We start from the raw sequence: 25,874 nt of genomic DNA, 5'->3' as shown, positions 1-25,874 counted from the left end.
TACCGGCCCAAAAAAAAACTTTTTTGTTTTACTTCTTTCTTCATTTACAATAAAAATGCCTTTTGGACAAGTAAAATTACAGTCTCCTTTTCTCTGTTGCCTTCTTCTTAACTTCTATATTTAGGTCATTGTTGGACCTCCTGGTTCTGGAAAGACTACTTATTGTTGGGGTGCTTATCAATACTTGACAGCGATTGGAAGGTAATGGAAGTCTGAAAACTTTTATACGTATTATTAAGCACTTTTTTTTTTATTATTCAAGAAAGGTTGCCATTGTTAATTTAGATCCTGCCAATGATAATATACCATACCCCTGTGCCATCAACATTGCAGACCTGATTACCTTAGAAGACACAATGAATGAATTATCTTTAGGTCCCAATGGAGGAATCATGTTTTGTGTAGAATACTTGTTGAAGAATATGGATTGGCTTACAGACAAATTAAAAGAGTTAGAGGATCATTATGTGTTGTTTGATTTTCCTGGGCAAGTCGAATTATTCACACATCATTCTGCAGTCAAGGATATCTTGCACGGATTGGAAAAAATCGATTATCGACTTGTTGCAGTAAATATGGTCGATGCTCATTATTGTACGGATCCCGCCAAGTATATCTCAGTTTTATTACTGGCTCTAAAGACGATGATCCAGCTTGAATTACCTCATGTCAATGTTTTATCCAAGGTAGATTTAATCGAGTCTTATGGAAAATTAAGTATGATGGAATCTGAGCATGTAATCATGTATCAATTATTAATTTTCTCACTTTCATAGGGTTTAATTTGCAATATTATACAGATGTTATGGATTTAAGCTACCTGTTAGAGTCATTAAATGAAGATGCGTTTGGATCCAAGTTTAAGAAGTTAAATGAGGCATTGTGTGACCTTATTCAAGACTTTTCTTTGGTGGGCTTTTATACTTTATGTGTCGAGGATAAGGATTCAATGACAAGGTTACAACAGGTTATTGATAAAACAGGTGGCTTTGTATTTGGTGGTCTTACTGAAGGAAACGAATCCATCATGTTAACTGCTATGAAAGCCGGCTATCATGAAGATGTAAGTGACGTGCAAGAACGTTGGATGGAAGATGACTATGACTATTAATTTTGTGTGTGTGTGTGTGCGTGTGTAAATAAATCCTCCTTTTTTATTTTTTTTTATTTTTTTTTTTCAATATGAACTTTAAAGATTTACAATTCAACATTGGAAAGTTATCCACCAATGTCAAGTCTCATGTGGCTAAAAACAACCCGTTACAGAACCCTGACACGCGTGCACTCAATCTATGGTTGTTTGAAGAAAGAGATGACTTGTCAAACATGAGAACGAACACCTACCATCACGCTGAAACAAACAAGGCTTTTCTAGACTGGGTTAAAGAGGAACTGGTAAAAAATAAAGAGGATGCCGATTATAGTCAGGATATCGAAGTAATTATTTATCTATCAAAAAAGAAAGGCCTGTTAAGATACTCACAAATTAAAGGATGTTGGCTCTGCACTCTATACGCTCTTAAATAAGCAAGTAGAACTCGAAAGACAATATAATGATCGATACCAGCTATATCGACGAGCCATCAAGTCTATGAAGGATAAAGAGTTAGAGTTAAATGATTTAAAGGAGAAGAAACAATCATTAGAAGAGAGAATCAAACATTTAAAAAAATCAAACCCGGCATCAAAGAAACTATATGATTTAGAAGCAACCCTTTTTGAACTAGAGAATGAACAAGACAAGGAAAATGTATCTTCGACTGATTTTAGACGATTTATCTTGAAAGAAGCATTCTATTTGAGGTTTAATGCGTTACAAGAATTCTCTGAAAAAAATGCTCTCATTGCTGGATTTGGAAAATTTTTGATTGACTTATTGGACAATAAACATGAAACACAAGAAAATGAAAGCAGTGATATGATTTTAATGGATGCATTATTAACTGTAGATGGATGGCAGTCATCAGACCAACGCCATACATTAACCAAAGAAGATGATTTACTTACTAGTGAAGATAGTAGTGATGATGCTACCCTTTTAACAGATCATGACTTGTTATTGCAAAAGACCCAGCAAGATATGATTCTCAAAAAAGAAGAGCTAAATGAAAAATCAACAGATGATTACTATAATCAATTATACAAACGTGTTTCATTACAAAAACGGCCCATTTCTTCCCATCGATCGTATGCCGAGTTCCAAACTCAATTTAATTTACCCCCAACATCTACAGATAGTCCTCCAGCATACAAGAGCAATGAAGCTGTAAATCCAACAGACGAAAAGAAAATCTAATACCGCAGTGTTTCATGTTTTATAAAATAAAGTTTAGAAGGTGAAATGTACATATGTGTCTTACAAGGTCTATCACTCGTTAGTCGAATCAATTTAAATGATACATAGTATTCAGAAGTAGAAAAAAATAACAGATGTTAAAAGTAAAAAGGCATACTCGTTCCAAATGAAGTCTTATTGGATTATGAAAAGTACATCCTTAAATCAAACCATTTATCTACCCAATGAGCGCCTTATCCTAAGAGTTCATCTAAGTATCTAGCTCAAAGAGCTGCCTCCATATCTCTAGGTTGTTTTCGTTGAATGGTTGAAATTAATCTAAATATCAACCCATCGTTTTAAGCCATTATTCAACAAATTCTCTGTTTATAAATTTGCGTACTTATTAATATTATACGTGCGTATTCTCAATTATTGGATTCAAATATAAGTAAGTACTTTGAAGGCCTTCTAAACAGCTTTAGTTGTATGGTATTCCTTTACATCAATTTTGACTTTTTGATATCGGCCTCACTTGGATTGTTGGGAACGACAAAATAATAATAATAAAGTTCTTTGCCCTACTAAAACATCTCTGTATAATGTAAATCATTTTCAAAATAAAGCATTCAATGTATATCACGTATCAAAAAGATACGCATACCTGCTACTCTTTTGAATATTGATCGTAGACTGTGGAATATATGAGCTTGTCTCTAGTTTATTTGAGTGAAATATTTAGAAAAATGCCCTTCATGTCCATTTATTTTTATGAGTATGCCTATTATCCCCTTACTTTTCTCATTTTGAACCAGAGTTTTAATAAAAATATTGCCATCAGTTTCACAATAAATTATCTTTAACTTATTATATTTGAAGTGGTACTTTGTGACATATAATGCTACACTGATTAAAAAGGCCTTACTATTTGTATGTTTGCGAGTATATTATGCATGAATACAATATTAATACATATTACTAATAAGGGCGTATCCGCTATTTTTTTAGATGCCAAATCTTCTTGGAGAAGTATTATCCCGGCGATTCATTGAGGAATGAGCAAGACAGAATTAATACACTTGATTTTTTGCCTATTTATTTAACAATTTTTTTTTAGACATGTACAACACATCTTATTTACTGCGTCACTTTTTTTTTTTTTTGATAACATGCGACGATTTTTGTTAAAAGGTATATATTTTTTATTTATATGAATAATAAAGTAAATAAGGAGAGGAAGTTTTTTTTTATGTGTATGTATATATGAAAGAATGAGATTTTTTTTTTGATGTGTGGTGGGGTATGAAGTATTTACAATAAGGTGATGAAATTAGTTTCATCCTATCATGACTCTTGCAAATTAACAACGACGTGCATATATTCATGATGATGTGTAGAGAAATGTGTGCTGATCCATTTGTAAACAAAGGAGCCATTGATTCGAACCAAAAGTTTTTGTGAGCAAATGGGACAGGTACGGTAAGAAAATTTATTGTTGTTATTCGTGCAGGATGTGTAGTGTGGTGATTTGATATTATTAACAACTTGCTGACTACTTTTATTAAAAAGTAGAGATTGATGGATTAAGCCAGCAGAGGAAGAGCTAAGTGATGGACCCAAAGACATTTGTATATATATATGTATATTATGTTTATTTGTGTGTAAACAAAAAAAGAGAGAGAAAGAAAAAAAAGAAGAGAAACCGAGAGTAAATTTTGCTGCTTTTATAAACTTTTTTTAGTTCCACTAAATAATAAAAAAGCATGATAGGAATAACTACCCCTGACCATTTTAGGGATACACAAAGTTAGAGGATATCACCACCCCTCTTCACTATCTCTCTTTTTGTTTTTTCCCGATTTAAAAACGGTTTGTGCTGTTCCTATAAGTAGTAATAGAGGAGTACATGGCTCACATATACATACAGAGCCGCACTGACCAATACATCTCATATAGATTTACTTGGAAACGTCTATTCTCCTATATAGGAATATACATATTATGTACATGGAATACTTATTAAAATTTTATTAATCATAACAACAACTTACTGTTTACGCATGTATGGATATATGTCTTTCATTTCAGGTTAGTTCACATTAGAACTTGGCCAAAGAAAAAAAAATTGATTTTCCTATAATAGGTTATTGCATGATCAACTTTTTTTTTTTTTAACTCGGGGAACGATATAAAAGAAGTAAACCCGCATGATTTAAATTATCTCCAAAGGCGTTTTTTATTTCTCTTATGTAAAGTTGATCAAGTTGTATCACTGTTTTATATCAACAAAAAGTCATGGGAATGAAGATAGTTACATTATCTTTTTCCTTTCTAAACAAATATAATTATAGAATATAAACACTACAAAAATAAATATAAAATTACGCTTTAATATTCGTCTATACAACCATCGTCTTTATGCATAATATCGGGCTGAAATTTTACTTGAGGGCGACGGGAGAACCTAATAACTTGCGCAAGAGATATATTCGTCATTTCTTGACTGTGTAACGCCCCAAGACCTTTTTTCCCTGTTAGTTTATGGTCACGATATATCCTACAACTGGGTTTCTATTATCAAAATACGTCAGCCAATATTTGTCTTTAAACCGGTACCATAGTCTGCAATTCATTCGTCTGATTGTAAACAGGATTTTGCTATCTGCATCTATTGTTCTTTCATATTTCATATATCAAATTCAGCCTCATTTCTCCTTCCTTCAATGAAGATCTGGACCCTATTACTCCTATTTTTTTTTATTAGTATGAGTTAGCTTTGAAACTATACATTACACGTATACATGACGCTAAGAGATTATACAATGATTATTAATTCGTCATCCTGGTATAACCAGGCTCATCATTACTAATGTAACACTATATAGTGACAATTGTCTGCCATTGTAAAAGGTGAACAAATTATAGAGTAAAGCAATCATCATATAGTAGCACAACTAGCTTGATTACTTCAAAGGAGTTTAATATATACAATAGGTACCCGGTCTTTATATTACGCCCATTATTTTATAATGATAAAATTTATAGCTTGTTTTCTGTTTAAATTTCATCAAATTTGGGGTTTTGATTAGTTTACTGTAAAACTTTTAAAGTTAATATTGCTATAAATTGTGGCTGTTTTGATATCATACTAAGAGAAGAGATTAGAGATTAACGATCACATGTACGGTAATACAAAAAAAAGCCAAGAAGGATATCATGCATGCAAAAATGTGCCTCTTTACACATATTTGTGCCAATGCCGAACTGAAAAAGTTCAATGAAGTCTAAATAACAAGCTGATAAAAGAGCCAATACTTTAGAATTAAACTTATCACTGCTAGACCAATTGAAACCAGTCAATCAACTTATTTTTTGTAAAAAAAAAAGGACACCCAGTTGAGTCTGGTTTGGGAAAGTAATACTTTATTTGGGTCCACAAACTTTTACAATCACAGTAATTTTGGCTGTCATAACAATAATTATAAACGATGTTTTGTTTGACCCCACAAAATTTTCATAGTAATGTCTTAAGCAAACAATAATTAGACAATACAAGTTTTTTTATCCTCCAAGATATTAATACCTGTTTCTTCTTTTGGTTTCTATTCATCAGCAGTTAACTTTACATTGATAAAAACCAACGGAGCGGTACAGTTGGCATGACCATCGAGATTCCGTAGGACGTCAATGATCTCACTTTTTGGGTACTAAACTTCGTTCATCGCTGGTCATTCTGAATATCCTTACCATTATTTCCAAAATCAAATGTGTGTGTCGATGATTTACCTACATGCATCGAGTGACAAAGAACTAAAAAGAATTTGATTGGTGTGTGTATCTTTACACGATCGAGATAATAAAATACGTGTGATCCATTTTGCCTAATAATAAAAACTGTGAGAACACTTTAGAATTTCGAATATAGAAATGATATCATAAAAGATGCCATTCAATTGTCAGTTTTAAATTTATAACTTTTGAGCCCTTTCAGGTCATATCATATCGTTTTGCGAGAAAATCACGAGTTTAAAAGGCGTCAGTATGTTTGGGGATGTTCTGGGAGGTACCTTGGTGCTGATTGGCTTAATTAGATAAATATCTAGTTTTTTTTTTCATTTTATAGTAAACATTTGTAATTATAAGGAATAAGAGCGATCGTAGTTAAAAATAGATTGCAGCACGTTCGCTCGAAGCACTGTGCGTAAACTATTATGCTAACCTCGCGATACAGAAACATTTCTTATATATATAGAACGACAATCTCTTAGTAAAGTAATAGCATCACTATGACGATTATGTAATACATCGAATTTTTTGTATACCCTGAATTAGCACAATATTTTTGTAATCATGTCCTTTTGCACAAAATCGAGGTACAAAGAAAACTCTTGTTTTAACGCCCGACAGGTGGAATTTTTCCCAAAGGCGTGAATTAAGGTTAGCATTCGCAGTAATATAAAGTGGTTCTTTCTTTTTCTTTGGGATATGCATTACATCACTTGAATAAAGCCAAATTGTATGTACCTTAACTTGATATCACGACAAGTTTAGTTTTGTATAAATTAAATCGTGGTACCTGGATGCCCCAACGTTTTTATTTACTGTGGATACTGTTTTTGGAAGCGCATGCAAACTTTGTAAACAATGGTATCACCAAAGTCATGCTTATGTATTTTAAGGCTTTCTCAAGCTGATATGTGTATCTATGAGCCCCACCATTACCCTAAGAGCTAGAGCGTTTTTCTCCTGCCATTGCACAGAACAACTATGGTAATAAATTTTAAGAAAAGCAAGGCAGCCCATCACTATTACAAATGATAACTGGTTATTCTTTATTTTTCCAATATTATAAACAAAAACAATTTGTAAGGTAGATGTATAAATTATTTCATCATATATTTTAAAAGATTTGAACTGTATGTAGTTACTTTGACTTTTAGATCGTTAAACTTAGATATCTGTTTACCTGAATACTTGTATAACTGCTTCTATTAGTGTGTTGTACCTAGTTGACTTGGAGATTTAAATGTTTTTTAAAACTCTCTATAATATGTGCATCTCGCAAATATATAACGATGCACCTTTGCAAGGATTTTAATTTTTTTTAAAAAAGAAATCGGACCAGAATATGACAGTTTTCACGAATAGCTTATTTATATTAACACTACTTCACTATTTTTTCCTGCTTAAACGTTGATTTAATATACTTTATTCCTTTTTGTTTCTTCAATTTCGAGGTAGTCTTTAGCATTAAATCTTTTTTTTTTTAAAAAAAAAAGATCATATTAATCTCGCCTTTTTTTGTTCAACAATTCACTAAATTTTGACCTACCATAATGTGTTCGAATTTGCAATTAGCAGCTTTCATTTATTCTACACCTCTAAAACTTCAATTTTGTAGTGCGAACTTTATATTATGTTCTTTTGGTGTGCTGGAGAAAATTATTACGGGTCTTATGAAAATTAAGCTACACAGAGGGCATCGGGCACTAATAAACAATAACATAATTGATTTCGAGAGGGTGCATGATGCTTCTATGCGTATGTTTATATTTAGTAAGATAATCACACTGGATAATCGCATTGATGGGGTAGGTCAGCTGGAGTAGTTACGCTCTAACACTCAATTACACTAGCATTTGTTTTGATTCTACGCCGAATCGTGGTATCTGCGCACCCATTATTAAAACCACATGCGCGGAACTTTATGATTGCGACAGTAGCATCGTCAAGTCACATTACTCGCATAGTAGTTTCTATTAACCAGAACTTCTATACTGCGGCTTGATAGACTCATCAGATGATTGTTTATCTCTTCTCGGGTTTCTTTATGTGTAATTTTCTGCATTATCTTTGGAACGAGTTTTCTACGAAAAAATTTCATGCAGAATCGATTCTAAATGCAAGAAGAAGAAGAGGAAAAAAAAAAAAAAAAAAAAAAAAAAAAAAAAACTGTATCTGATTTTTTAACCTAGGATACGAACTAGCTAGTTCACTTTTTATTGGCTTATGGATATTCAAACTCACTTTCCTCGTCGCTTTCCTCCTCACTTTCAGATTCGCTTTGGGACACACTTTCTGCTTCGTTTTCAGGCCCACTTTCCGCTTCATTATCAGGCTCACTTTCCTGTTCTTTTTCTGGTTCAGCTTCAACTTCACTTTCTGAGCCGCTTTCTGCATCTTTTTGTGGGCTTTTTACCGCAGGGCGTGGATTTTGTGGCGCGTCTTCAATAGGAATCGGTGATGTATCGTCCATTGGACTTTGCTGTCTACTTTCTATTTGTGGTGTAGGCTGTTTGGAGTTACGTCGCGTCCCCGAAATACTTTCTCCGTCTTCAATGGCAATGTTAATCGTATTTAATAATTTTGTCACGGCATTACGGGTTGCATATTCTTTGATTGGACAATCCTACAAGATAGAAAAAAAAAACCTGTCAGAAACAACAAAATATATATACTCCTTTTTTTTTAATTACAGTGTTGATAGAGTTAATCAATCTTTGGATTTCCAAAAGTTGTGTTAAATCCAATTTTTCCAAGGGTAACTTCAACAAAAAGTGAGCCATGGTCTTTCTCTTTAAACCTGTGCGTTCGGTGTGGATTATATTCAATGCTTCGATAGCAAGACAACCTGGTATATCGGATGGCTTCTCGTTATCTGTTGAAAAATCTTTTAAATGCAAACTATTATAAATAATACAAGTTAGCTTGTGTATCTAAAACAGACTCTTTTTCTTTTTCTTTTTGTTTTACTTTGCAAGTTTACGGGGATCTGTCCAATCGGCTAACATATCGGCAATCTGACTAGGATTCACCATTATTTCGTCTTCTTGTAAATCCATATGTGTATTGCAAAGTTCTTCTAAAGCTGGAATGGTGACATTAGAAAAAAACTTTTGATGGTCTGCTGAGGAGTAACAGTAGGCTGGGAAAAAATAAGTTAGACATTGTTGGATCTTGTTATTTACAGGTTCCACGGTTGGAAAGAAGTATAAAAGTATCATGAGACGCAAAATCTAAAAATTAATTAGAGTTTTGGGACCTATTCTGTATTTGTAGGGTTTACCTCGTCATCATGGAATCTTTTTGCGAGCATCAATTTAGCTAAACCTATAGTCGTGATCGATTGGATTTCAGGACTATCATGATCTAAGCAGAATTCAAATACCTCTCTAATTTCATCAGGCTAAAAGAATAATCACGTTAGTTGTACTCTAATTTTATCACCTATGCCCACTTACATTGGAACCTTGCGCAGTTAGACTTTGGACGCCATATGTCATCATCAAATCAAATAAGATCATGATGGCCTTTTTCATTAATTCCTCGTGACCACTTTTGATACATTGCAAAAATAGGGCAATGTTGTACTGAGCAAGTGCCTTATCTAATGTACAACATAGACCTAGACAATGTAATCCTTCTTCGCGTAAAACAGCATCTGAAGTCTGAACGGCTGGTACAATCAAATCGTTCAGCAAACCGTACAAGTTGGAGTTTTCAATTAATGACTATCAACAAATTATAAGAAAAAATTGAAAATTGAAAATATGCTTATAGAAATTGTTATACCTCTTGACTGTTTTCAAGCATTCTTTTACAAATACTAAGACATCGAAGTCTGATGACAAGAATTTTCATATCTGATATTTCACTAGTAGCGGTTATAGATTCAGACTCCTCAGTACTTTGTGTAGAAAGAGATTCATCCAATCGTGATCGCTTTGCAGGAGCCTCCTCCAAATCTAGTGGCGGTTCCATTTGTTCCTGAATATCTGATATAATTTCGATAATGGTTCTTGTGAAATCGCGCTCATCCAAAGAAATTAGACGAAATATTTGAACAACTTTTGAAAGATGATCATCCGATAGCTCACACGCTTTCAATATCTCTCGTAACAGTTCAAACATTTTTCTTCTTCCGACTTCATCGGCATAATCCAAATATAATGCAGTTTCTAACATTTGACTGGTGATGAATTCGTACTCATTTGAGGTTTCTTGAGGTGATGAACGGTACAGATCATTATAGTACTTTAAATTAAACGCATGTCGTGTGACTTCAGGTAAAATACTATCTAATCTCTCGCCTAAACTTTCATCCTTTTGTAAAAACTTGATCAACGCCTTGGCCAAAAAAGCACTTTCGGGTGTCAAGTTAGTCCATAACTCGGCTAATGACTGTTAATTTCAATACAATTTACATGATATTTTCTTCTTACCATCAAAAGTAATCTCGTTCACGATATCCGTCCTTGCAGTAAAGAATGCATTAAAAACGCCTTCTGCAATTTCAGTAACTTCAGGATTCATGATTTCTAAGCGCTCTAAAAACTCAATAAGATTGTTGTTTGCATGTCCAATCCATTTTTCCGAAAGCATAGTGGTAGCTGCTTTTTTGACAAGATTGTTACGGTCACTCAACCCCCATTTTAAGATTTTGTTTCGATCATCAAAGCTAAGCATTCTAAAATCTTGTATATCTGATAAGGGTTTCAGATATACAATTCGACGATTGGTAGCGTCGGGATCCCTAGCTCTTCCAACGATGTAAGGTAAAGCCTCTTCCACTGGGTCGATGTTGAACAAAATAACTCGTCGCACTTCACTATCATTTCCCAAAAAAATAAAAAACATAAAAATTGAAATGAAGATAAAAAATAAGTCTCCATCCACAAAGTATCAATTTTAAGAAACTTACGCGCTTGTATCATGTTCTAACGACCACATCAGTTTTTGAAAGATCGTCTTGTTATCAATTGGATCCAAATCCGCATCCGCACTCTGTAAACGACAAAGGGTGGTTGCGGCTTGAATTCTGACGGAAGCCTCTTTGTCAATGATTCGTTCAAATAATGCAGTTTTTAAGTCTTGATAAAGATCCTCACTATAAATCCCCAAAAAAATTGAGTGACACTTCAATCAACTTTAGGATTTAACAAACTTACTCAATTTCGCCCATCGATCCAATACTAAGAGCAACAATTTGACAGCAGCGGGTACGCACGTTATTGAGTTTAGCCGTGAACCCTCTTAATAAATGCCTCAAGAGCTTTTCCACAAGTCTTGAACTGACAGTCTCAATATCCTCTTCATCGTCATCTTCCTCTTCCTCATTAGCTTCTAGATTATTTTTCATATTTCCCTCTTCTTGATCTTCACTGGCTTCTTCTGAAACTTCGGTTTCTATAACTTCAGTTTCCAAAGCTAAGGGAATATCCGCATATACATCATCTTCAATCATTGGGTCGTCTTCCATATTTTCATCCACCTGTTGGTTATTGTCATTCTCTTCAGTGATATCGTCTTCGGCGTTGTCGTCGTTGATTTTTGGTTCGGCTTCTGATTGAATTTTATGCCCTTTGAGTTTAGCTAACGCTTGTTTTGCCGTGACATCTAAATTGTTGCTGGTTAAAGTCGTGTTTTTACACAATTTTCTCGCGAGCATTTACCTCTTTGTTGGTTGTATTGTAAAAATCCTGCAATGAACCGGACAATTCGGTCAGCATGAGGTTCCTTTCTTCTAATGTTCAATGCCTTATTGATGTTTCTAAAGATCTCTTTTACGAATGCCTCTTCGCCTTCATAATCAATATCTTCTCGTACACCAATTAAACGTGGGGAATTCAAACAACATGCCAATTGGATGTCTCTTAAACGAATAGAATCACTTCTTAAATGTTGGTTAGGTTTTTGAGCATCCATGAATATTTGAGGTACAAGGCTGTTTAAAGACGAAAGTGCGGCAGCCTTCGTCATTTTTGATTCCTCTAAAATATTACTGTTGGTCTCATTCTCTGGTGCAGCTTTTTTGGGACTACTTCTCTTCGTCATTATTGTGTTCAACGTGTTAAAAAAATAGTTTGAGAACGAAACAGGTCCTTTTTGTGATAAAAAATTGAATTAAATCAACGTCACACGTACCGTGTTTTCAAAATAGACGCGACTTCTGTTCCAAGCGCCTGGCTCAGCTAGTTTTAACCTAAACGAAGAATACATAGGTATATCCTGAATAATTAAATATATATTTAAAGTAAAGCATTCGCGTTTAACTTCAAGTGCCATTTTCGTTTTTTTTCACATTCAAAGACCACACTTTAAGTTGTATTCTAACCATGCAATATAACTAAAAGTAACTTCATTTCAGATACTATTTCCCATAGAAAAGTGGTAGACTCATGTGTTGCATTAAAAATGTGTTGCATTAAAAAATACGCAGGGAGTGTCATATATAAATGTACCATCTTCAAACAAGCAGGTAATAGTCGGATGTAGATAAATTTAAATGATTGACCTTTGGAAAGGCTATTATTTACGAAAAACTATTGTCTTTAATGTCCTTCACAGGCAGTGCCCATTCCAATCAAGCTGATTGGCTAGAATACTGAGCTGTCTACGCAATTAGTATAAATAGTAGCCTCCTTTTTCATGATTTTTGTTTTTTACTTTGTTCATCTGGCTCATGACCAGCTACCATCGGCTATTAAGAAAAACCTATCTGATGGAAATAAGTATTAAGACTGATACATATTAAAATTAAAGTATGAAATTATTTTAATCCCTGATACGTTCATATTGCCGTTTTTATTGAACTATAAGTTGTTGTACACGATCATATAACAATTAATGAAAAAAAAAAAAAAAAAAAAAAAAAAAAAAATACGGAGAAGCTTCTGAAAAAGTACAACAAAAATAGTTTGATCAGTAACTTACGTGAGCTAAATAGAAATGAAACATTCATCGGCACAAAACTCTAAAAATCAGTAGAGATCAAAATCAATTGTTGGAAATTCTTAGATAAGCTGGTCCAAATTCACAACAAGTTCCAAAAATAAGGTTATAATATGATTGTATACAACATTGCTATGACTATTAAAGCATTGCTGTCAACCACTTGATTGTCAAGTACAAACTAGATTTATCTTTCTAATTTATATGTTATTGTCTAATAAGTCCAGTAAGTAACGCTAGTTGCATAAATTAATCGTCAGAACCACACCCGCGTAAAAGCTTAACTCTTAGTCTTAAACTGACGAATATTAAATCTTGTCGTATATTCTGAAAATGATCTATCAAATATTCTGATGACATTTATCAACGCCACAAATACTAAAATCACAAGCTAGTTTATCATTCTCTCTCTTTCTCTTATTTTTTTTTTTTTTGCCGGTTAGCGTTATGTGCATTTTTAGAGGTGATCAAGAAACGCAAAGACTCAATCAAAGAAGGCTTTTTTCTTAATCCTGGTAAAAAGTGTTTCGGACCAAAGTTATGTACAGCAGTAGCTCATTCACGTTATGAGCCACTCCATCACCACAAACCATGCATGCATTAAGTATTTTTTTGACGTCCCAGTGAATCTGGGCTTTGCTCCGACTTTTAGGAACAATCTAAAAAAAAAAATGTTAAAACGGAGAATAATACATCTGAACATGACGTAGTTCTGAATGATGAAGTTACATTTTATTTAGCTTCACCTGGATTCGAATAAATCGATCTCGTATGACCCGTAAATCCAAGCTAGTATAGCTTTTTAATTTCAAATGTTCTAGAAAGTAAACTTTGTGGGCGAGAAAAATAAGGAACGAACTTATTTTATCCACATTGCATCGATCCCCACAGACTTGTATATTGGGATTTAAATTTGATGAAATAGATTGAAACTTTCACTTTTGAGCTTTATAGCAACGAGAACTTTAAAATGACCAAAACATATTTCTGGAAGTTACACATGATTCTTATTTTTTTTGGAAATTAACTTGTGAGCGACTTAAATGGTATCTCTTTGTTGAGCGACACACAAGTGCTCAGAAAATATATGTAACGTTGTATAATTTTTTTCTTGGACAACAAAGACGCTTGGATAATTGCCCTGATTTGGTTTATATGAGAATCATTAAAAAAATACGGCTAAGCAAATGCAACTTATAATTTTGTGTAAATTCAAATTGTATTTCGCCCCATCTGATGATGTGACTTGAGGCGCTTAGCAACTATGTGACAGTTTCTGTATCCCTATATTTGTCTCTTTATTGGGTAAGATTAAGGCACTGTGAATGCATTTACTTGATGTTCGAATTTTAATTAAGGATTGTCAACTATATTCCTATAGACGAATTGGCCATTTTTCGACCCAATCTTATTTTGTTTTTTGTAGTATTTTGATCACAAAATGTGGGCAAGGTTTAAATCAACCGCCAAAAGGCTTATATATAATCTTTTGGTTTAAATATAATACGAGAATTTTTAATCAAGAATACCCGATCAAGATCAATTTTATCGTACATATATAGCACGAGGATGAACGGCTCCAACTATTGTCTAGGTTTTATTACAATGCCACGCATCTGGAATTCTCCGTCTTCCACTCATTACACAAAATAAATCCTTCCCGGGCACAATAGGATTCCATATAATATTTCAAATGTGTTGTGAAATCTTGGTCGAGCGTTTGATCTTTTCGTTATGAGCACATAATATAAATAATAAAATGCTTGCACGAATCGGGAAAAGCAAACTTTTTAAGGGTTTTTTCTTTGAGCAGTAATTGAGTTTTAAATGTTTTTTATAATGATTTACCTTTGGATCCTCGGCTTAATGAACAAAAAAACACCTTATGTTTCCACCAAATTTTTTATAGATAAGCGCTAAATAGGACAAAATATGAATAACACCAAGTTTTTCAGTGAAGATACATGTTTTATATTTTGAATTTCATTGATAATGTTGCTGTCCCTGAATGAGAGGCAGGAGATTTATTTGCAGAGGGATCGGCAAAATTTACAGATTTAGCGGAGCAAAAATAAACCATTTTTGAAGCTCCTTTTTTATTAAAGATCAAAAGGTTTTTTTTGGCTAAAACGATGGTTGACACATGTGCTGTGGTATTAAAAAAGAAGAAGAGTACGAAATATTGGTTTGTAATAGAGCCCTCGAAATTCTAAAATAGTGCCTTCAACTTAAAAAGGAAATTGCCGTACCCCACCTGTTAGAAATCCGCCCTTCTTTAGCTGGTGTGCGGTGACTAGAAATAGAAGCTTAAAAATAACATTAGTGAGACAAATTATCATTTAGCTCGTAATACAGAAGGCGAACGTTGCACATATGTTGGATATGTATTACGTCTATAATATATATTTATATATAAGATCTTCGCTTAGCATCCAATGAAAACCGTTTTTAGTATGTTGTACACCAATATTACTCCTTCACTCCCGGATTTTTTGTAAACCAATTTATTCTCAAAGGATCTAAATTTTGTATTCTTTCTTCTCTTTACCAAATAATATAATAATAAAAAAAGGCACTTAATATAATCGCAAAGCGATAGAACCCTAATACAAGGTAAGATATTCTTTATAATGTCCTTCAGATGAACCACTAACCAGAAATTAGCTTTCGATTCATAGACTACATACTATTACACATATCTTAATATGCTTATTCCACGATCACTATTGGTATTCAAGTTAGCAGCACTGGTCACAGTGATTGTTGGCACCATCCTCTTTTTCCACGAGACAAGTGCACCCAATCTAGGCCGACCGCTGAAGTGGGATTGCTCTTCCACCACGCTGCCATCCTTTCATGGAGCGCAAACATACAATGATACCAAAATATTTATTGGAATATTTACAACCAAAGAGAAAGCAGAGCGTCGACAAATGATTCGAGACACATATCTTCAATACAAACCAGAAAACATAGAATATAAGTTTGTGATGGTGGCTAACCATATCCCCAAAAGCTTACAACAAGAAATAGATGATTACAATGATATTTTGAGGATCAACATGACAAGAGAAAATATGAATGAAGGAAAAACATACGAATACTTCAGAACGATGGCAGAGAGGAAAGAGGATAAGTTTGATTTTGTGTTAAAGGCAGATGATGATTCGTATTTACATTTGGATCGCATGGAGTATGATTTGTCACATACAAACCGCAATATGTCTTACTGGGGATACTTAGTCGGAGATACATTCATGGGCGGGTTATGCTACGGGCTATCTTTTGATTTGGTGGAGTGGATAGCAGATGCCCCCATCCCAAGAAGATACAAGAGCGGACATGAAGATTCCCAGGTACAAAAATGGTTCCGTTGGTCCAACATTGATGAACAAGTGAACTATGAAGTGAGAAACTGTAGAATACACGACTATATTGATTCGGGGTCTTTTTATTCTAAGGAAATTGAACTTGATAACACCATGATTGTTCACTACTTGAAAAGCGATGATCACTTCTTGAACACACATGAAACTTTATCCTCCACCTATCAGAGTAAATAAAATGTACATCATACAAACGTGGGTTTTGCCACAACCATTTGATCGTGACTGCAGTGAACTCATTTTAAGTTGGTTTTTTTTAAAGCAACAATCCCAATTCGTTCACCGACTTCAGGAGAACTTTAAATGTTATTTATACTTCCTTAATTTTTCTTTCTTCTTTTTTTTTATCACGACACTTTATACATTTCCCCTTTCCATTCTTTTTATCACATCAAAAATGAACAACACAAACAACAGTTTGCGGTTTGATAAGGGTGTAATGCGCTTATCTGCATTTGACCCTCAATCCAACCAATACGAAACACGTATTCTTAAACTTCCGGAATTACCTTTGCTTGAATCTTTGGAGAACATGTTTGATAACAGTGGTAGAAAAATACTACGTATGACCAAATCCTGCTGTAATAGCAAAAAGCCTGTCAATGGTAGTAGTACCAGTTTAAACAGTATTGGTAGTCAACCACGCCGTTGTCAATCACAACCCGACTTATCCAAACAGCAACAACAGCAACAGCAACAACAACAGAAGCAGCAGCAGCAGCAACAGCAGCAACAGCGAAAGAAGACGGTCTTTGTGTCATCTACTCGGTCTAAAAAAACTTTATCAAGCGCATTTCAAGCTGTAGCAGGACTATTTCAAAAAGGAACAAACACTAGTAGCAACGAAAAGATGAGTTTACAACAACGTCAAAATTTGACTTGTGATAATTGGTGGATGTCTAGTCCACCTATCAGTTCATGTTAATAGATTTAATCATGTAGCATCATTACACTCATTTCTAATCAGCATTTCAAAATATATATTCCCCCCTTTCCCTTCCTTCATATAAATCATGAGAGCATAATTCTCGTATAGTATAACAATAACAATAATAAAAGAAAGGTTCCAGGCCAACAAAATTAAGCTATCGGTGGCTGGGTATATGTACCCAGGACATACCCATTATTATAATATCTCCTATATCTCCTTTGAATAAACAAAAAAGGAGTACAAGTTTTTATTCTTTTTTAATTTAACAATTATTAGGTAATACTTCTTTTTGTAAAATAGATAAACGTCTTTTGTCACCCCGTATGAACGAATCAGTTCTTCTAGGCAAAAAACCTCTTGGTTTCAGTGGACTAGATAGTTTCCTGGATCTCATCATGTTTAACTCGGCTGAAATCATTCTTAGATGATCTGGATTTGATCGGGTATCTCTTGTATAGGTATTCGTTTCGGGGTTGAATCTAGGCTGCGTTGTAGCCTCTGATCGTCTTTTACGTACATTACGTTTGGGTGGTAAAGGCATAGGGATAAAGTCGATATTCTTCTTTTTAACTACAACCTTATCCTCCTCCTCCTCCTCTTCCTCTTTACGCGGTGATGTAGATCTTATCAGTGATCTGCGTAACTGTGCAATGGTTTCCATCCAACGCGATCTTGTTGGCTCTTGTGTATGCGGTGGTGATGATGACATTGCATAAGATCTAGTTGTCGATGTGGAAGGTGTTTGAGATTGTGAAAACGAAGGTATTGAAGTTTTGCTTCTCAGACTCTTTTCATCGTCATCATCGTCCTCTTCATCCTCCTCATAGTCTTCCTCTTCCTCGTCGTCATCATCTTCCTCATCATCATCCTCATCCTCTTCTTCAACTACGGGAATCCCTTTTGGAATAGGAAATAGCACAGGCCTGAAATCTGCACTTAATTTTGGATTTGTTGATAGCTCCTTTTTCTCCACTGAGCGTAATAGTTGCTGTTCTGATGTAGCACTGAGAGAAGGAGGCGGCATATGTAGAGGTAGCACTAAAAAATCTGTTGACAGGAAGTTACGAAACGGTGAATGTCTCTGCAATTAACACTTAAATGTTAGTCTTTTAAGTACGAATGTATTTTTTTTTTTTTTACCAGGTCTTGTTCGTCAGGTATGCTTTCTTTACTATCTACAGCGATCCAATTCTCTACATGAGACATTCGTCTGATTGGCAAGTTTCTTTTGTCTGTCTTTCTCTTTTTCTTCTTCTTCTTTTTTATTAAGGGAGGAATAGCACCATACGGCTCAGGGGCTTGGGCTGCCAGTTGCTTAATCATATCTTTATATGCTTGTTCTTCATCGCCACTAGTATCTGTAATGGGTATTGCGACAGGATCGGTGTGAAAAGGTGGAAATGATAATGTTGACATTGATGGTATATTAAAATAAGAATGTTTATAACAAACAAGAAGGAAAATAAAATAAAAAGCGTTTTTTTTTTTTTTTTTTTTTTTTTTTCTTTGTCAAAGCCAGCAGTCAAACTTATTTCCAAAAGCAGCTCCGGCACTTTTTATAGGTTATGCGTTTATTACTTTTACTGCAAACATTGACAAGGACACATGCAACGTGTAGCGATTACTACTATTAATAACATTCATATTTCAATAAACTACCACTACTGATAAACTGACATCAATATAGTTTAACTTCATCGATTCATAATAGGTTGTAACTCGGTTCTTTTTGACCCCTCATCTTTGACGTTCAAAATACGTCCACGTGGGACTTTTTTTTTTATTTAACGACCAGACTTTGTTTACTCACGTAACAAAAACAATTGATTTTTATATGCCTCATTGGTTTCAAAGAACCAGAAATACCGTCCCCAAGGACCAATAGCCATATATGAAATACTACGCTTAATATATAAATAATTACAGAGGTTAGTTCATTTGTAAATCTGTACATGGTGACATATAAGGTTTAACTTATGTGTACCGAACGTTTAAATTCAAAAGTTATCGATCAGTGATGTCACCTTACTCTCGCTTTTTCCTTAAGCCTCGTAAATATTATCCAACATGTATTAGATTAGATCGATTTGTACAAGATTAGATCCTTCTTTATATATAATTTTTACATTCACTTTTTGCTCCAGATACAATATTGTTTAACAATGTTGTGGGAAATAAACGTTTTGATAAGTATACAAACAAAGTGGCCTGTTCAGGGAACTGGATTTGGAAAATAGATATCGATCTGGTAAGATTATGGTAAGACATTAACGAGTAATAATAGAGATATATCGGAAAAGTAACCGTAGTCTTAATTTAGAAGAGTAAGAGTTAATTGTGAGGTGAGAATATTAAATAATCATCTTTTTCATTAACGCTTGATTCTTTTACGAGTGTTGATAAGATCGTCAGTGATTTCTATTTGTTCGAGGTTTTCGGAGATGAGGTGTAACTAAGACAAACAAGGCACAGGGGTTTGATCGTCAAACTAAGGTCTAGTCAATTGCATGTATCCAATGGCTTGTATTTTTTTCATAAAAACCGCTATATTTGTTGTACCGTGCTTTAGTACAAAAGATTGGCCTAGCAACATCTGATTGGACTGCCTGTTTATCTGGTGCCACATACTTCAATTCATAATGTTTGTTTCAAATTGTGGGCCTCTCTCATGTACTCCCCTGCCTGAATATTTCAACACTGACAATGTTTGATGACTGTCAATAAAGCTTTCAATGAATAGAAATATAAACTATTTTCACACTTGTTCTAAAACATTATAGCAATAGCTCTTTTGTGGGCAATGTCCAATGTATTCGAACTTTATTGGATCCTTGAATCGTCTTTGTCCTACAATCGAAAACGATAAACTTGCAGGATCGTCCAGAATTGTTTCTCGTTGAGAAGCATAAACCTTTTGATTAGATAGTAGGCAGACTGTTAATTAGTATCGTTTTTGGTTTTTCGTATTTGTTAATGATGAGCACGTCTCAGTCAGTATTATAAAAAAAAAAAGTTCTCTTCTTCAACGTATGAATGACTTGGGGAGTGCGAAATTACGAGACACTAAATAAATATTCTCTTCGGCATTGACTGCATACGTAAATCACAACATACCCTAAGAAAAAGTATTGCATCCATTAAAACCCATTTATAAATCGCTTTTCTTGGGGACAGCCAATCTTTCTTTAGTAGGGAACAGCCAAAGTGCACGTAGTCACAACGTAAGATCTGTGATTTGGCTGTCCTTTACACCTACAAACAAGAATTTACAACTAAAAACAATGTAATAATTACGAATAAATGTATACTGAACAACTTACGCATACTTAAACAGTTCTATCGTCAATAGTTCGCCTTTGAACTCGTTTGGTCTTAATATTACGCAGACAAAGTAAGGCAAAGTCCAAATAAGAAGCTGAAAGAAAGCTATAACACACACATACTTTTTTAACATTTATTTTCGTAATGATAAATTTGTATCTAGTTTTAGACGATAAGTTATATCGACCTCTTGGTGTCTAATAAAGTATCATAATAATCCGACATAACGACTACGCGCACCCTGACTGTCCCTGAGAGAACCAAAAAAATAATATACCAGAGTCAATCGGATAGACCTAATAACGATCTCAAATTCATAGAAACATCTCATTCTTTTTATGCATGACTTTACCATTTCATGGGGGGTAGAAATGGGTATCACTCACAATAAAAACTACGTACATTCAATAGCTTATAAAAGCATATACTCAAAGTCAGAATATAATTAAAACGTTGTTGAGCGGCGTTCTCTTTTTCCAGACCTGTGTGAGTCAAAACAAATATAGCGGGCTTACGTCATATTTTTATACATTTGCAAAAGCTCCTTAAGAATCAAAATCATTATAAATTACAATATTTTGGACCGTAGTTGAAAGATCGCATCCTTTATTTATTTATTATTTTATAAAACATGAATACAATTAACATCCTAATTGATTCAATTCCTCCTCGCTTCCTAGAACGCGAAAAATTTGTACCAGTGGTCAGTATCGCGGCCGCTACTGTCATCTTGCTCTCTTCCTACAAATGGCTCTCAGCAAATAATGATAATAAGTTACAAAAAGGAGCTAAGGAAATCCCTATTTCTGGTTCTCGTTATCCTTATTTTGGTCATATGTTTTCCTTGGGAACTTCCCCCGGCGAAGTTATTGCTGCATGGCATAGAGAACTTGGCCCACTAATCAAACTTCATATGGGAATTCAAACCTGGATTATGGTCGATGATCCTATTTTGGCTCACAAAATATTTGTTTCGAATGGAGCTGTGGCTTCAAACAGACCTTATATGACATTCGCGCATAATCATTACGCGCTCAAGGGAAAGTAAGCTCAGTTTTAAATTTAACTTTAATTTGAATTGAACTCTTGTAATTAAATATATTTGTGCCACAATCAGAGGTATTGTCTTTAGTGCTCATACCAAAAACTGGAAAGATGCTAGAGAAGCAGGTACAAACCCCTTAACACTAAATCTAAAAAGAATCTATGTAATGACTGATCATTCATAATTATGTAGTGCTAAGTATCATTGCACCCAAAGTAGTCGATAAAAATTACATTAAACCTATCCAATCCGAAGCAGCTGCTTTAGTTGACCGGTTAATAGAGTATTCCGGGAAGGATAATGGCGTAGACCCTACTGTTCACTTGCATTTAAACTCGCTGAATACTGTCTGTCGCGCTGCTTTTGGTAAACATTATTCATTTGAAGATCCCGAATTTAAAACAATGTCACACGTCATTGAAAGAACTGTGGTAATGGGTGCCATGGAGCAAGATATACCCAACTTCATACCCATCATGACCGTTGTAGATTATTTTTCTGGAAAACATGCGAAAATGAAAAACTTTATCAATAACGAACGTAATCCACTTTACCGCAAGTTAATTGCTGAGGCCTTGGAAAGACCTGGTACAAACTTTGTAAAATCTTTGGACAAATTCAATTTTACTGAAGAAGAAACAATTGTTATCACTTGTAAGGTACTGTTATTGTTGAAGTAAGACTTAAAAAAACTTATCTTTATCAAATTTAGCCGACTTAATCAATGGTGGTACCGACACTGTTTCTGTTACACTCTCTTGGGCCTTTGTCATTATGTGCCACTATCCTTTAGCCCAAAGAAAAGCTGCAGATGAAATTGATGCATTTATCAAGTTAAATGGTCGTCTTCCTGAATTCTCAGAAAGAACACAACTTCCTTACTGTGTCTCTATGATGAAGGAGAACATGCGCTTCAGACCTATAGGTGCCTTTGGTATACCTCATAAAATGGATGCCGATGGTAATTAAAACATTATATCATTTCCGACTAAAATAGAACTAACATTTTACCCTATAACCTAGTGTTGGTCGATGGATATATTATCCCTAAGGGTGCTACGGTTGTCTCTAGTATGGAAAGCATGCATCAAAATCCTAACGTTTTCGCCGAACCATTAAAATACTATCCCGAGCGATTCATGAACAATCTCAAAACAATGGATGCAGCCGCCAAGGGTAAAATCGAAGAACGTGATCATTTTAACTTTGGTTGGGGAAGGTAAAGTGTCTTCAATTGTTGTACGTGAATCTCTTTTTTAATATAACATGTAAAATATGTAGACGTATGTGCCCTGGTATCTATATGGCTGAAGTAGAATTATTCACTTCATTTATTCAAGTATTATCCAAGTGTACGATTGAACCTGTCAGAGACGCCAATGGAAAAGAGCAGTTGCCGGACATTGATCATCCTGTAACCGCTGGTTTGGTTCTTTTGCCCATTCCTTACAAGGTCAATTTTGTTGAACGAACCAATTCTCTTATTTAAAAGTTAGAAATTGTTCCAATTATACACCCTCGTATGACAAAGAGATCGACCTTTACATTAATAAAAAAAACAGGCTGTTTTTAGATGCTTAATAAGTCTATTATTGTTACCTTTTAAAGTTTACATCCAATTATATGATGTCTTTTTTTATTTTGCAAAAAATAAATATTAAAAAAATAGATATAATTTGCAAGCAGGCTATTTTTATATTCATTTCCGAAGAACATACCGAAAAAACCATTGCCGGACCCACCAGACAAATCAGTGATTTCGTCCATTCATTTTTAAAAGTATCATTATTAAGCAAGCCACATCTAAGCCTAAAGAATGGACGAGAATACTGTAAGTTATGGCTTGTAGTATGTGTTGTACATTCACACTAGGCATTTACAAAGGAAGGGGTGGTATAATAGTTAGAAGAAAAGCTGTCCATCATAGGTTTCCAATACATAAAAAGCGTCTCATCAGGTTTCCAAAAATTCGCCTTGTTTTGATTTCACACTGTTCAACTAGTTAGGGTTTTCCCCTCCCGCATTTTTTAAAAACCAAACCTGTAATCAAGCAAGACTATTAGATATCGGCAAATATGAACAATTGTTCGCTCCTATACTTGTGCTTTGAGTTCATCTACATGTGCATACTTGGGATAGTTTGGCATATTAGTAACTCTAATAATATAATGTGAAATAACAGTGATGCAGTAGAAGATTTAATTTCTGTCAGTTGTCGGAATAGCAAATAGTTTGTGTCACGGGCTTTCTATGTCACGGATGCATTACACACTCTTCAAAGCCCTTGAAAAAAAATTACAACATCAAAACTGGTTTAGACCAAGCATAATACGTTTTAGCGATAACTTGATTTCCATTGGCATATTTTCTCATCGTTAAATAGAAACTTCTATGCAATAGATATCATGTATGCCATGACACGCTGTCAGCCGATTTTTTCTTAGTTAAAAAAAAGCTAACATCATCATGGTGTTTGTTTGACCAGGGTGTAGCATTAACATAGCACAACCTTTTCGTTATATCTCCTTTTATTTTTATATTGTTTCATTGAAGGTAAAGGTATGGGAATATTTTCTGGCAGTTGAACATCAGACCTGTATTTCGGAAAAAACCAATTTATGACGTACAGCATATGGAAAAAGTGGTGTGTTTCATAAACTATAAATTAAGATTTAACGACGATGGGAAGAAAAGGGATTTCTTTTTTTATTATTGTTGTTAAATAATAATGTTTAATATTTTCTATTCTTCCACACCCAAACAACAAACACTGGTCAATGAATATATTCAAAGAAATTTAAATGAATTTTTAAACCCTATTCGAGAATGTCGCAATGATATAGCTAGTGTAAGTGTTGCAAACAGCCAACAGTCATCATATATTTAAACCATTTGCTCAGAATGATGATAGTGATATGAGCACCTGCTGGTCAAATATGCTTCAACTAAACAAATCGACATTTATGAATGGTTGGAAACCCACTACAAATCAATATAAAACATTGTACGATCAACTATTTCACAATTATTTTGACTACCCAACTGAAATCGAAGAGACCATACGTTCATTAAATAGACCTCTTCAGTGGTTTCCACCTCAATGGTTTGAGCATGGAAAGATGTTGCCATCTGGTCGTATGGGTCAAGTTTACATTATATCTTGTAGAATTCCCCATCAAAGACAACGCAATAGAATGATTTTAAGAGAGATCAACCTTTGCATGTTACAGCAAAAAAAATTAGCAATACCAAAAGAAGTTATTGGAATCACAGCGATTCGATTTAAACACCATTATAAGCTCGCTCTTGTATCTCCAGCTATGGAACATAGTTTGGAGCAATTAATTCCACAAGTAGACCAGTGGACATTTCAAAAAACGTGTAGGATCTCTATATTGATAGCTTCTTGCGTGCGTGACTTACATCAATCTAATGGGGTGCACCCAAATTTACAGCCAAAAAACATTTTGGTATCCAACATATATGATGAGCATGAACTCAAGTTGAAAATCGTTGATGGTCAAGATGACTGGTCTTCTATACCTCTGTCATCTCGTTATGGTCGTTGGCCTTATATTTCACCTGAAATATCTTACGAGTTCGCAACATTAAACCAAGCATCTAATATCTATGCTCTTGGAATCATTCTTTGGCAATTGGCATCAGGTGTTATTTTCCCAAACACAATCACTGTTTGTCCAACCGTATATCAAATAAATACCTTGAAACATGTGGATCCCGCGTATCAAAATATAATTACCCGTTGTTTATCCAAAAATCCAAACAATCGACCTTCCGCTGAAACTGTTTGCGAACTTTTAACAGGTGTATTAATGACCAAAGTTGTGGCCAAGAAACGAGATGCGTTTCATACTTTACGCGTCAATGCAATTCGAGACCGCCAGATAGTTATATCAAAATATCTTGCTCAATGTAAACCATTTCACGCCTCAAAGAAGGCGCTTCAAGATCTTATGGAAGGTGCGTCTTTGTCTAAACGTATGATGATTCAGGTCACCATTTCTTTAGAGCGTCACTGGCAAGAGGACCCGCCTATTCCAAAGAAACAACCTATTAGACGCTTTATACCAGCCGAGATAAAATATCACGCAAACGAAAATATTTATTATGATGCTAGTTTACCGGATTTGATTCAAATGGGTTATGCATGAAAAGACAAACAAA

At 34.4% G+C, this 25,874-nt stretch overlaps 8 protein-coding genes across 8 annotated transcripts; 6 read left to right on the top strand and 2 right to left on the bottom strand.

Moving 5' to 3' along the window:
• Positions 1-35: 35 nt before the first annotated feature.
• On the top strand, positions 36-1,167 carry EV154DRAFT_513748 (GPN-loop GTPase). The gene is made up of 4 exons (XM_051602055.1): positions 36-70; positions 125-201; positions 263-717; positions 777-1,167. Exons 1-4 carry the CDS (start codon positions 56-58, stop codon positions 1,109-1,111), a joined length of 882 nt encoding a protein of 293 aa, XP_051456102.1. The 5' UTR covers positions 36-55; the 3' UTR covers positions 1,112-1,167.
• Positions 1,158-2,741, top strand: EV154DRAFT_513744 (Eisosome component PIL1-domain-containing protein). Its single transcript, XM_051602054.1, has 2 exons — positions 1,158-1,437; positions 1,493-2,741. The coding sequence occupies exons 1-2, from the start codon at positions 1,183-1,185 to the stop codon at positions 2,294-2,296; spliced, it is 1,059 nt and encodes a 352-aa protein (XP_051456101.1). The 5' UTR covers positions 1,158-1,182; the 3' UTR covers positions 2,297-2,741.
• Positions 2,742-8,237: 5,496 nt separating this feature from the next.
• On the bottom strand, positions 8,238-12,154 carry EV154DRAFT_603812 (nuclear condensing complex subunit). The gene is made up of 10 exons (XM_051607369.1): positions 11,728-12,154; positions 11,224-11,671; positions 10,977-11,162; positions 10,498-10,883; positions 9,848-10,449; positions 9,517-9,786; positions 9,342-9,461; positions 9,029-9,291; positions 8,752-8,959; positions 8,238-8,684 (listed from the first exon to the last, which is right to left on the bottom strand). Exons 1-10 carry the CDS (start codon positions 12,107-12,109, stop codon positions 8,283-8,285), a joined length of 3,267 nt encoding a protein of 1,088 aa, XP_051456100.1. The 5' UTR covers positions 12,110-12,154; the 3' UTR covers positions 8,238-8,282.
• A 3,218-nt stretch (positions 12,155-15,372) lies between these two features.
• Positions 15,373-16,685, top strand: EV154DRAFT_466840 (uncharacterized protein). The gene is made up of 2 exons (XM_051597747.1): positions 15,373-15,619; positions 15,671-16,685. The coding sequence occupies exon 2, from the start codon at positions 15,712-15,714 to the stop codon at positions 16,567-16,569; it is 858 nt and encodes a 285-aa protein (XP_051456099.1). The 5' UTR covers positions 15,373-15,619; positions 15,671-15,711; the 3' UTR covers positions 16,570-16,685.
• A 57-nt stretch (positions 16,686-16,742) lies between these two features.
• Positions 16,743-17,472, top strand: EV154DRAFT_513734 (uncharacterized protein). Its single transcript, XM_051602053.1, has one exon. It carries the CDS (start codon positions 16,790-16,792, stop codon positions 17,315-17,317), a length of 528 nt encoding a protein of 175 aa, XP_051456098.1. The 5' UTR covers positions 16,743-16,789; the 3' UTR covers positions 17,318-17,472.
• Positions 17,473-17,521: 49 nt separating this feature from the next.
• EV154DRAFT_513733 (uncharacterized protein) lies at positions 17,522-18,790 on the bottom strand. Its single transcript, XM_051602052.1, has one exon. It carries the CDS (start codon positions 18,345-18,347, stop codon positions 17,586-17,588), a length of 762 nt encoding a protein of 253 aa, XP_051456097.1. The 5' UTR covers positions 18,348-18,790; the 3' UTR covers positions 17,522-17,585.
• A 2,473-nt stretch (positions 18,791-21,263) lies between these two features.
• Positions 21,264-23,353, top strand: EV154DRAFT_591596 (cytochrome P450). The gene is made up of 6 exons (XM_051606900.1): positions 21,264-21,688; positions 21,762-21,814; positions 21,882-22,343; positions 22,402-22,650; positions 22,713-22,908; positions 22,971-23,353. Exons 1-6 carry the CDS (start codon positions 21,276-21,278, stop codon positions 23,176-23,178), a joined length of 1,581 nt encoding a protein of 526 aa, XP_051456096.1. The 5' UTR covers positions 21,264-21,275; the 3' UTR covers positions 23,179-23,353.
• A 1,251-nt stretch (positions 23,354-24,604) lies between these two features.
• Positions 24,605-25,861, top strand: EV154DRAFT_423400 (kinase-like domain-containing protein; the record flags this gene model as incomplete). The annotated part of the gene is made up of 2 exons (XM_051596133.1): positions 24,605-24,851; positions 24,963-25,861. 2 exons carry the CDS (start codon positions 24,605-24,607, stop codon positions 25,859-25,861), a joined length of 1,146 nt encoding a protein of 381 aa, XP_051456095.1.
• Positions 25,862-25,874: the final 13 nt, after the last annotated feature.

The sequence above is a fragment of the Mucor mucedo genome, assembly GCF_025094135.1.
Source record: "Mucor mucedo strain NRRL 3635 chromosome Unknown EV154scaffold_66, whole genome shotgun sequence".
Lineage (NCBI taxonomy): Eukaryota > Fungi > Mucoromycota > Mucoromycetes > Mucorales > Mucoraceae > Mucor > Mucor mucedo.
The sequence above is the reverse complement of the archived record's forward strand: the minus strand, read 5'-3'. Positions and strand labels throughout refer to the sequence as shown.

Bases quoted from the DNA above. Each gene is read 5' to 3' on its own strand.
- EV154DRAFT_513748 (XM_051602055.1), top strand. The intron at 202-262 runs GTAATGGAAGTC...TTATTATTCAAG, and splicing joins TACTTGACAGCGATTGGAAG to AAAGGTTGCCATTGTTAATT. The intron at 718-776 runs GTATGATGGAAT...TCACTTTCATAG, and splicing joins CGAGTCTTATGGAAAATTAA to GGTTTAATTTGCAATATTAT.
- EV154DRAFT_513744 (XM_051602054.1), top strand. From the start codon at position 1,183: ATGAACTTTAAAGATTTACAATTCAACATTGGAAAGTTATCCACCAAT. The intron at 1,438-1,492 runs GTAATTATTTAT...CACAAATTAAAG, and splicing joins ATTATAGTCAGGATATCGAA to GATGTTGGCTCTGCACTCTA.
- EV154DRAFT_603812 (XM_051607369.1), bottom strand. From the start codon at position 12,109: ATGACGAAGAGAAGTAGTCCCAAAAAAGCTGCACCAGAGAATGAGACC. The intron at 11,163-11,223 runs GTAAGTTTGTTA...GGGGATTTATAG, and splicing joins GGATCGATGGGCGAAATTGA to TGAGGATCTTTATCAAGACT. The intron at 10,884-10,976 runs GTAAGTTTCTTA...GGGAAATGATAG, and splicing joins TTAGAACATGATACAAGCGC to TGAAGTGCGACGAGTTATTT.
- EV154DRAFT_466840 (XM_051597747.1), top strand. From the start codon at position 15,712: ATGCTTATTCCACGATCACTATTGGTATTCAAGTTAGCAGCACTGGTC.
- EV154DRAFT_513734 (XM_051602053.1), top strand. From the start codon at position 16,790: ATGAACAACACAAACAACAGTTTGCGGTTTGATAAGGGTGTAATGCGC.
- EV154DRAFT_513733 (XM_051602052.1), bottom strand. From the start codon at position 18,347: ATGCCGCCTCCTTCTCTCAGTGCTACATCAGAACAGCAACTATTACGC.
- EV154DRAFT_591596 (XM_051606900.1), top strand. From the start codon at position 21,276: ATGAATACAATTAACATCCTAATTGATTCAATTCCTCCTCGCTTCCTA. The intron at 22,344-22,401 runs GTAAGGTACTGT...TATCAAATTTAG, and splicing joins AGAAACAATTGTTATCACTT to CCGACTTAATCAATGGTGGT. The intron at 22,651-22,712 runs GTAATTAAAACA...CCTATAACCTAG, and splicing joins TCATAAAATGGATGCCGATG to TGTTGGTCGATGGATATATT.